Raw genomic sequence first — 10,927 nt, 5'->3', positions numbered from 1 at the left:
GTGTGCGTGCATGTGTGCGTGAGTGCTACTCTACTGGAGAAAGGGGCCATGCCAGTGTGTGTGTGTGTGTGTGTGTGTGTGTGTGTGTGTGTGTGTGTGTGTGTGTGTGTGTGTGTGTGTCCTCCTACTCTGGAGAAGGGGGCCAGCCTCTGTCTGCATGTGTACAGTAAAATATTGGGCTGACTGACACAGAAGGTCATGATACTACTGTTTACTTTACTTAGGAGAGAGAACACTTTCTAGTAGCTCTAAGTCACCATGCACATATCTCATAGTTCTATCTATCTATCTATCTATCTATCTATCTATCTATCTATCTATCTATCTATCTATCTATCTATCTATCTATCTATATCTGTTGTTTTGTAGTGCTTCTATAAAGTTGAAAGCACTTAAGTCGAGTTAATGCATTGCGTGGCCTCCATGCCTTGCAATTTTCTCTCCAGCTATTAGCGCACAAGTGAACTCCCTCAGTGCTTCTCATATTACCCCTCATCTGTCAATAAGCACATCTTTTTTTCTTTCCCTTGGTAAGACGCATGCGCACTCCCCCTTGCCAAGCAAGCTACTCCTCCCCCCTCTGACGTCAGCCGGAGAGAAACAGCTAGCGAGCTGTGTAGCAGCCAGAGCTAACGTAGACCAGTATGGTGGTGTTGAGATCACAGGAGAGGGGATGATACAGCACTATGTTGAATCTTCACGAATGATGGAATGGATCTAAGTGGTTGACAACTGTCCGGCAAGAAAAGAATATTCGAAGAGGATCTTAATGCCGATGTTGGATTTTTTTTTATTTCGATCGAAACCTGGAGATTAGTGTTCCAAATATGCGGCTCTAACGTCTGCCAGGTCCAGGGGTGGGAGTGATGTCGTATGACTCCAATGTTTATGTTGAATTTATTGCCAGTCTGCCATTAGTAGCGACTAAGGTTTATTATTTAGGTAGATGTTCTTAGGATTATAGTTTTAGCAGATATGATATCTTTAGATGCAGTGAATAGTGTTTGACGTGCATACGCACATTCTGCGTTTATTACTCAGCTCTTTAGCCCAGCTAGTTGGCTAGCCTGGCTAGACTCATAGCTGGGCCGCTAGCTTTCACAACATTAGCATTTTGGCATTGTGTTTTTTTCTTCGGCGTGATTGCATTGCATGGAACTGATCTGGGAATTATTCAGACACAAAAACTTGGCCCGCGACAGGGCAACCTGGCCCCTGTGTGTTTGTGTGCCGGGTGTAGCTAGCTACTCGCTGTGAACTTGCTGCTAGCAAACAGCTAGCTCACTGGCTGGTTGGTGGACTGGACTGGACACACTTAGCTATCTATCGGCGCAGACGAGACAGACCAATTTCTCGAATGTCCTATTTCAGTTAGCTGAGCTAGACGGGCAAAAACTTGCATCGCTATCGCCTGAACTGAACCGAAACGTTCACAAAACCGCGAAAGCGAGTCCGTCAAGCGTCAGCTTTGTGGACGAAATGCATCACGCAGACTCCCGTGAGCAGTCTGGGCCAGGGGACTCGTCTCCGGGGCTGAGGAAGATGGCGCACTCCTCTGTGTTTGCCAGTCGGAGGGGCAGTGGCAGCAACCCTGGCAGCGGCGGCGGTGGCAACCTTGCCAACTCTACCAACATGAACGCCAACGTTATCCAAACCGATGACAACAACCAACAGCAGCACCAGGCGTCTCTGCTAAATCAGCAGGCTCAGCAGCAGCATGGCGGCGGTGGTTCTGGCTCTTCTGGGCCCGGGTCACACCACCCGCCACCGCCACACAGCCTGAACGTGCAGGCCCAGTCGCTGCAGCAGCAGCAGCAACAGCAACAGAGCGCTGGGGGCTCACAGCAGGTATGAGTATGCACGAGGATGACTGAGTACTGTGTACTGTCTATGTCTATACTTTCTATGCACACTAGGTATGAGTATGACTGAGTACTGTATACTGTCTATACTGTCTATGCATAGTAGGTATGAGTATGACTGAGTACTGTATTTATACTGTCCATGTCTATACCTTCTATGCACACTAGGCATGAGTATGTAGTGCTGACTGTATGTGTACTGTGTATGTCTATACTGTCTATGCATACAAGGTATGAGTATGTAGTACTGTATGTGTACTGTTGTATGTCTATGTCTATACTCTCCATGTCTACACCCAAAGTATGTCTACTATGCCTGCATGGGAAAGTAAGAAACGTAAAGTTCAATTCTTTGTAGCCTATGACCAGTGCATGTAATGTAAATAAAGCGACTTGAAGTGGGTGTGTGTGTGTTTGTGTGCTTGACTTGGCTTGTGTGTGTGTGTGTGCTTGACTCGGTGTGTGTGTGTGTGTGTGTGTGTGTGTGTACTTGACTCGACGTGTGTTTGTGTGCTTGACTTGACACTATGTGTATGTCTTGACCAGGTGAAGAAGAAGAGTGGTTTCCAGATCACCAGCGTGCTGCCCGCCCAGGTGTCGTCCGTGAGCGCCAACAACAGCATCGCCGACGACACCGAGAGCTACGACGACATGGACGAGTCCCACACCGAGGACCTGTCCTCCTCGGATATGCTGGACGTGTCCGTCTCGCGCGCCTCCGACCAGCACGGCGGCGTTCCGGAGAGGAGCTCCTCGGAGGAGACCCTGAACAGCCTGGGCCACGGGGGAGGAGAGACGCCCGGGGTGGTGTCCCCTAACGAGCCGGGCCTCCACCACTCGCTGCCCGCTGGGGTTGGGGGACAGCAGCCTGGAGGGGGATACCTGGTCAACGGGTCAGTGGGGCATCACCCAGGACAACACCAACACCCAGGACACCATCATAGGTGAGAGAGATGGACAGAGAGAGAGAGCTAGGAAGAGAAAGTGAGAGAACTATAGAGAAAGAGAGAGAGAGGGGGGGAGAGAGAGAGAGAGAGAGAGATAGAGAGAGGGATAGGGAGGGGGGAGAGAGAGAGAGCTAGAAAGAGAAAGTGAGAGAGAACTAGAGAGGGATAGATAGAGAGAGAGAGAGAGAGAGATAGATATAGAGAGAGAGGGATAGGGAGGGAGAGAGAGAGTTCGGAAGAGAAAGTGAGAGAGAACTATAGGGAAAGAGAGAGAGAGCTAGGAAGAGAAAGTGAGAGAGAACTATAGAGAAAGAGAGAGCGAGATGGATAGAGAGAGGGATAGGGAGGGAGAGAGAGAGCTAGGAAGAGAAAGTGAGAGAGAGAGAGAGAGAGAGAGAGAGATTGATGTGAATTGATGTAAATAAGGCTAATTGCTGTACGCATGTAATTGTATGCTATATGTTTACTGCAATGTGCAATAATATGTTGCGTAGAAAAGAGAGATATCCTCCGCGCTCCTGCACCTCACAATCTGGTGCGTCACAGGGGAGGAAGGGAGCATGGGAGCATCTTCTAATGTGGAAGTTCACTTGTTTTATTGGCCAAGTGCCAAGACTAACATTTCAATGTCGTCACGTCTTCTGCAGAGTCACTTGCCCAATAAAACAATTAAACTACCACATCTAAAGATGCCCCGGTGACTCCATCCTTTCCGTGCAAATATTTGCTTTAGGCCTTGGTGTATGTTTTGTATTTGTGTAATATGTCAGACACCTTAATTTCTCTCGGGATTAATACAAGCACTCTACTCTACTCTATTGTACTACTCTACTCTACTGTTCTACTCTACTCTACTCTACTCTACTCTACTCTACTCTACTCTACTCTACTCTACTCTACTCTACTGTACTACTCTACTCTACTACTCTACTACTCTACTCTACTGTTACTCTACTCTACTCTACTCTACTCTACTCTACTCTACTGTACTACTCTACTCTACTACTCTACTACTCTACTACTCTACTGTTCTACTCTACTCTACTCCACTGTACTACTCTACTCTACCCTACACCACTCTACTACTCTACTCTGCTCTACTCTACTGTTCTACTCTACTCTACTCTACTCTACTCTACTCTACACAATTTAACTCTTCTCTACTCTCCTCTCCTCTACTCTACTCTCCTCTACTCTCCTCATAGTCATCAACAGCAGCAGCAGCAGCAGCACCCTGGAGGAGGCCATCCCCAGCAGCAGCAGCAGCAGCAGTCTCACCCCTCTGCCGTGCCCCCCGGGGGGGTCCAGGGAGGCGGTGGGGGCGTAGGGGTCCAGAACATCGGAGGGATGGCAGCGGGGGTGCAGGCAGCCGCCCCTGTCCCCGTACACCCCTCCTCCGGACTGGGCAGTGGACAGATCGTGAGGCCTATCCCAGTGCGGCCAGTGCCTTTGGACGGAGCTATGGCGGGGGCCGGGGGTATGGTGGTGGGGCAGCCTGCAGCCCCCTCCGGTAACAGGGTCCCGGTCAGCATCGGCCAGAGCGGTGGGGCTTTAGGGGTGGTGGGGGCAGGAGGACCAGGAGGGGTGATGATGCCCCCCCAGCCTGGAGTAGGACTAGCGCTAGCTCCTAGCATCCCTCCCTCCACCACCACCACCATGCCTCAGCCCCTGGCTGGAGCTGGGGCTATGGCTGCTGCTAACCCCCCCTCCTCCTCGCTCCCTCAGTCCCAGCCCCCACCCCCGGTAGCCGTCGCTGCCACCACCTCCACGGCCTCACGCTTCAGAGTGGTCAAGCTGGACTCTAACTCGGAGCCCTATCGGAAGGGTCGCTGGACGTGTACGGAGTTCTACGAGAAGGAGCCTCCTCCCTCCTCCTCCTCCTCCTCCTCCGTCGCCTCCTCCTCTGTCGCCCCCGCTCCCGCCACCAACACCACCTCCACCAACACCCCCTCGGAGCCCGCCTCCGTCTCCATGACGACCGCTGCTGCTGCTACTGGGGGTGGGGGAGGGATGGTAACCCCCGGCGGCGGCGGCGGCCCCCCAGAGAGCGACAGTGCCACCAGCGGCAGTTCGTCGGTGGGCAGCACGCTCGGCGAGAGCGGCGTTGGCACTGGCGTTGGCATGGGGACTGGCATGGGCATGGGCATGGTGCAACAGCCGCCACCGCAACAGCAGGTGTACGGCACCTTACCCCCCCACCAATACGCCCAGGACGCGGCCATGATGCCCCCTATGGGGCACCCAGCGGGCACCACCACCACCATGCCCCCCGGAGCCTCCATGCAGCAACTACAACTGCAACAACAACAACAACAACAACAACAGGCTATGGGCTACCATGTGGAGCCCCAGCAGCAAGGCCAAGGGGGGGGGCAGATGGGATACCAGCCCGTACCCCAACAGCAGCAGCAGCAGCAGGTGGTGCCTAACGCAGCAGCAGCGGGCATGGCCCCCCCACCACTAGACTACGCCCAGCAGCAGCAGCAGCAGCAGCAGCAGCAGGGTATGGCGCCCCCTGCAGGAGGAGTGATGCCCATGCAGCAGCAGCAGGTGCAGGTCCCACGACCCGTCGCCCCCCAGACCCAAACCCAACAACCGCAAGGGGCCCTCACAACAGGACAGCAGATGCAGCAGCAGCAGCCGCATCCGGCCCAGATGCATGCCGAATCCCAGCCGCATGCCCCTCCAGGAGGAGGAGTAGGAGCCTTGTCCAGCCAGATGGGAGTGCCCTCTGCTGCGGCGGCCGCGGCTGCTGCCATGGGGCTAGGGCACCCCGGACATGCTGCGGCAGCTCTGCTGGCTGGCGGGATGGGCCTGTCTCTGGCCTCCCATCACCAGGGGCACGGAGGAGTAGGGGGGCTGGGGGGGTACGTGGGGGGCGTGGCCAGCTCCCTGACCGCCTCCCAGCTGGAGGATGCTCAGAGGCTGCTGTTCCAACAGTCGCTCGTCTCCTCCATCCCACGCCTGGCCAACGCCGTCGCCGCCGAGGCAGCAGGAGGTGCAGGAGGAGGTGGAGTGGACGCAGCCAGCCTCAACACTGGAGGAGGAGCAGACGATGACAGGTAAGGAGAACACAGGATTTATTTATTTATACACACACACACTCACACAGACATACACACACACACACACATACAGACACACACATGCTAACAATGAAGAGGACAGGGAAAGGAGCAGACGAGTTCTTTCACTCTCTATAAAGTCACACATGAAGCCCATGAACACACACACACACACACACACACACACACAATGAGGAGGACGGGTAAGGGACGGGACATATTCTATGCTTTACACAGACACACACAGACACACACACGCATGCACGCATACACACACGCATGCGTACACTGTAGCGCGTTTGTGTAGACGCACACAAATGACGCAGCCGCTCTACGAATATAAACAGACGTAAACAAAGCCACTCCAACACACTAGGGGTGAAAATCAGCACCAGCCACCTGGAAAATCTTCAAACATGAGGGCAGTTGATGTATTACAGACAAAAACAACGTTCATTTACTGGTGAATAGGTGGTGGATTTCACCATACATGTTTGGCAGTGATGGTGGAGTTGAGTTAAACTGCCTCCGCTCTACAAACATGTACATTGCACACTGACATATATGCAGAACTAGTACACACACAGGCACAAAGACACACACAAGAACACTGCACGGCAGGTATTGATGAATGCAGACCCTCCTCTTACACACACACACACTCACACACACACACACACCAAGCTATGGATGAATGCAAAGCACTGTTGGTTCATTGTGAATGTATGTAACTATGTTCTCTTGTGATGTGAAGTAGAGTTTGCTAGAGGTGGTGTTCTGGGTAATCAGGTGTGCGGCGTGACGGGTGATTGATGTCTCTGGTTCCATATGAAGCGAGGTGTTTGTTGTTCTAGATCGCTCGCTTTAGAATGCAGGCCGCCCGTGAGCCAATATTGCGTAACATTCTTGTGTGTGTGTGTGTGTGTGTGTGTGTGTGTGTGTGTGTGTGTGTGTGTGTGTGTGTGTGTGTGTGTGTGTGTGTGTGTGTGTGTGTGTGTGTGTGTGTGTGTGTGTGTGTGTGTGTGAACGTGTGTGTGTGTGTGTGTGTGTGTGTGTGTGTGTGTGTGAACGAATGTGTGTGTGTGTGTGCGTGCATTGTGTGTCACTGCCATTGCAACGTTTACTTGTAATTTATTTGACTTGCTTGTTGCCTGGAGCATGTTTCTTGCTCTAGTCCTGTGTGTGTGTGTGTGTGTGTGGGTGTGTGTGTGTGTGTGTGTGTGTGTGTGTGTGTGGGTGTGCTTGTGTGTGTGTGTGTGTGGGTTTGTGTGTGTGTGTGTGTGCGCGTGTTGTAAGCCTGCTGCTCTGTCTTTGAGGGTTTCTGGAAGTTTCTGAAATATCAATATTGTAAAAAAAATGCCTCGAATGTTATATGTTTGTCTCACAGGCAGCCTAGTTGAAACCTATTGCAGTGTCCTGATGGGCATATGGTGGTATGATATTAGTTAGTGGAGGCAGAAGTGATTTTCTGGCATGATGAGCCTTTGGCAGTTAAGGCGTCGGCAACAATATAAAGCCAACGTAGTTAATACATGTTGCAGTATCCTGATTGGGATATTGTGGTGTCATATTAGTTATTGGCGGCAGAAGTGATGATCAGGTGAGGTGATGTGTGATGAGCTTTGCTAACAGCCATTAAGGTGTCGGCTACATGAAGGCAGCTTCCAGCCTGTCAACTCCCATTAGACAACCAGCTCAGGTGCGGCTGCTGCCGTTTGGCTGCACAGGCTACTGTCATCTGGGATAAACACACACACATGCACACACACACACACACACACACACACACACACACACACACCGCTCTGGGCTTTCCTCGGCACACACACCCTCACACACACACACACAGGTCGCATTCTTACACACACACACAGGTCGCATTCTTACAATACACACACACTCCGATGTCGCTGGTGGGGCTGAGGCTTGTTAAGACAAACCAGAACTGCGCGGCCTCTTGATCTCACACACACACACACACACACACACACACACACACACACACACACACACACACACACGGCCGCGAGCTCTCCCACTTCCAGGAAGAGCACTCCTGTACGTCTGCAGGCTTCCTTGTTGACAGGACATGATGACTCAGGTAGCACACACACACACACACACACACACACACACACACACACACACACACACACACACACACACACACACACACACACACACTGTCCTGCAGTCTTCTTCGTGTGACGTGATGACTTGTGTGGCCAATCAGTCCTCTCTACTGTTAAGAACTCTTGCTACTCTGCTCTCCCATTCACAGTACTGTCTTGTTTGTTTGTTTGTTTGTTTATTTATTTATGTATTTATTTATTTATTTATTTATTTATTTATTTAAGTCTTTGTTTATTTATTTGAATGGTGTTGGGTCATAAAGGTGCCTTGGTGTGGAGAATGAGTTGTTTGCTCTACTCTTCCAATCCAGCATTGTGTTCAGTAGTACATATGTATGGAAATGGGCCAGTACAATACGCTTGACGCAGCGCACGGATCCACCATCATACATGTCTATAGTGGAAGTGTCCAGTCTGGTGTTTAAATGTTCAGTTTTCTTGTTCACGTTTCTCCTGGCGTTGCTGTCTGGCCTGGCTATGAGGCTACATGGCTAGGTGTTTTCCATTGTCTATTAGAGTATCATTTATTGATCCCGAGGGAAATTAAAGGGAATTATCATGATGCTGTGTTCCCTGTTGACTAGTGTTTCTTGCTCTGAACTACATTTCCTGAAAGCAGCATTGCTAACCGGTTAGCTAGTTAGTAGGTTGCAATTGGAAATTGCATTTGCAACGAACAAGTAAGCTGCTAACTTGGTTAGCAATGACGCCCTCGAGAAATGCAACCCTGGTTGAGTGTAGTGCTGCTGTCTCGCCTGGCTCTCTGCTGCTGCTCAGGCCTGGTCTTCTTAAACTACCCAGTCCTCCTCCTCCTCCTCTATCTCTCCTCTCTTCTTAAACTACCCAGTCCTCCTCCTCCTCCTCTCTCTGCTCTCTTCCAAAACTACCCAGTCCTCCTCCTCTCATCTCTTGTAATCCACCCAGTCCTCCTCCTCCTCTCTCTCCTCTCTTCTAAAACTACCCAGTCCTCCTCTCTCTCTCCTCTCTTCTAAATCTACCCAGTCCTCCTCCTCATCTCTCTCTCTCACTCCTCTCTTCTAAACTACCCAGTCCTCATCTCTCTCTCTCTCTCACTCCTCTCTTCTAAACTACCCAGTCCTCCTCCTCCTCTCTCTCCTCTCTTCTAAAACTACCCAGTCCTCCTCCTCTCTCTCCTCTCTTCTAAAACTACCCAGTCCTCCTCCTCCTCCTCCTCTCTCTCCTCTCTTCTAAAACTACCCAGTCCTCCTCCTCCTCCTCCTCTCTCTCCTCTCTTCTTAAACTACCGTCCTGCTTACTCACTCCCCCTCAAACTGTCTGTGTGTGGTCAGCCAGTTCGTCAGGCCTTGGGCCGTGTGTGTGTGTGTGTGTGTGTGTGCGCGTGTGTGTGTGCGCGTGTGTCAGCCTGTATGGCATGTGCCACATACACACTGGGAGAAACGGTGTGTGTGTGTGTGTGTGTGTGTGTGTGTGTGTGTGTGTGTGTGTGTGTGTGTGTGTGTGTGTGTGTGTGTGCGCGCGTGTGTGCGCGCGTGCGTGTGTGTGTGTGTGTGTGTGTGTGTGTGTGTGTGTGTGTGTGTGTGTGTGTGTGTGTGTGTGTGTGTGTGTGTGTGTGTGTGTGTGTGTGTGTGTGTGTGTGTGTGTGTTTTCAGTCCTCAGTCTTGCTGAGCTATATTTAGCTACTGTCTCTCCCAAGAGAATCCTGTTTTCCTCTCCATACTCATCTCCTCACTCCCTCTCTCTCTCTCTCAATCTCTCTCTCTCCATACTCATCCCCTCACTCCCTCTCTCTCTCTCCCTCCCTCTCTCCCTCAATATCTTTTCCTCTCCATACTCATCTCCTCACTCCCTCACTCCCTCTCTCTCTCACTCGTCTCCCACTCTCTCGCGCTATCTTTCTCTCTCCATACTCATCCCCTCACTCCCTCTCTCTCTCTCCCTCCCTCTCTCTCTCTCTCCCTCCCTCTCTCCCTCTCTCTCTCTCTCCTTCTCTCTCCCCCTCTCCCCCCTCCCTACTTCAGTATTGGTTGTGAAGTAGTTAACTATGCATTGCAGAGGAGCGGTTCTATTTTTTCCATAGGCTTCCCTCTCTTCCTCTATTTCTTATCTCTCTACATGTGTTTATCTCTCCTCTTCCCCTCTTCTCTCCCATCTCCCGCTTCTCTGCTTTTGTTTTTTCCCTCCCTCTCTCTCACTCATCTTCCTGCTTCACCACTTTCCCTCTCCTCCCCTCTTCTCTCTTCACTCTCCTCTCCTCTCTTTTCTCCCTCTTGCCTTTGCTTCCTCTTTTTCCAACCTCTCTCTCTCTCTCTCTCTCTCTCTCTCTCTCTCTCTCTCTCTCTCTCTCTCTCTCTCTCTCTCTCTCTCTCTCTCTCTCTGCCTCTCTCGCCCCCCCTCTCTCTCCACGGCCATTCACCACTTTTCTGCCTCTTAACTCAATCTCACTTACACGCTTGATTGCACCTCTCTCCTCTCCTCTCTTCTTCCCCCTCTCCTCAGCTCTCCTCACCCGCTCCGCTCCTCTCCTCAGCTCTCCTCACCCGCTCCGCTCCTCTCCTCGTCTCTCCTCTCCTCTCCTCTCTCCTCTCTTCTCCTCTCCTCTCCTCTCCTCTCCTCTCTCCTCCTCCGCTCCTCTCCTCTCCTCCTCTCTCCTCTCTTCTTCCCCCTCTCTCCTCTCTTCTTCCCCCTCTACTCTCTCCTCTCTTCTTCCCCCTCTCCTCTCTCCTCTCTTCTTTCCCCTCTCCTCTCCTCTCCTCTCCTCTCCTCTCCTCTCCTCTCCTCTCTCCTCTCCCCCCTCCTCTCCTCCCCTCTCCCCTCTCCTCTCCTCCCCTCTCCCCCTCTCCTCTCCTCTCTCCTCTCTTCTTCCCCCTCTCCTCTCCTCTCCTCTCCCCCCTCCTCTCTCCTCTCCTCCCCTGTCTTCTATAATCCCCTTATTCTCTTCT

At 51.8% G+C, this 10,927-nt stretch overlaps 1 protein-coding gene across 2 annotated transcripts in view; it reads left to right on the top strand.

Moving 5' to 3' along the window:
- Window positions 1-637: 637 nt before the first annotated feature.
- The window catches only part of LOC134459948 (TSC22 domain family protein 1-like), an 83,192-nt gene continuing 72,902 nt past the window's right edge, over window positions 638-10,927 (top strand). For both annotated transcript variants that reach the window (XM_063212453.1, XM_063212452.1), the window contains exons 1-3: window positions 638-1,848; window positions 2,409-2,806; window positions 4,015-5,871. In XM_063212453.1, coding sequence (XP_063068523.1) covers window positions 1,480-1,848; window positions 2,409-2,806; window positions 4,015-5,871 — 2,624 coding nt within the window. In that variant the 5' untranslated portion in view covers window positions 638-1,479. The remainder of the gene's footprint in view (window positions 1,849-2,408; window positions 2,807-4,014; window positions 5,872-10,927) is intronic.

Source organism: Engraulis encrasicolus, chromosome 12 (genome assembly GCF_034702125.1).
Source record: "Engraulis encrasicolus isolate BLACKSEA-1 chromosome 12, IST_EnEncr_1.0, whole genome shotgun sequence".
In the NCBI taxonomy this organism is placed as follows: Eukaryota; Metazoa; Chordata; class Actinopteri; order Clupeiformes; family Engraulidae; genus Engraulis; species Engraulis encrasicolus.
The sequence above is the reverse complement of the archived record's forward strand: the minus strand, read 5'-3'. Positions and strand labels throughout refer to the sequence as shown.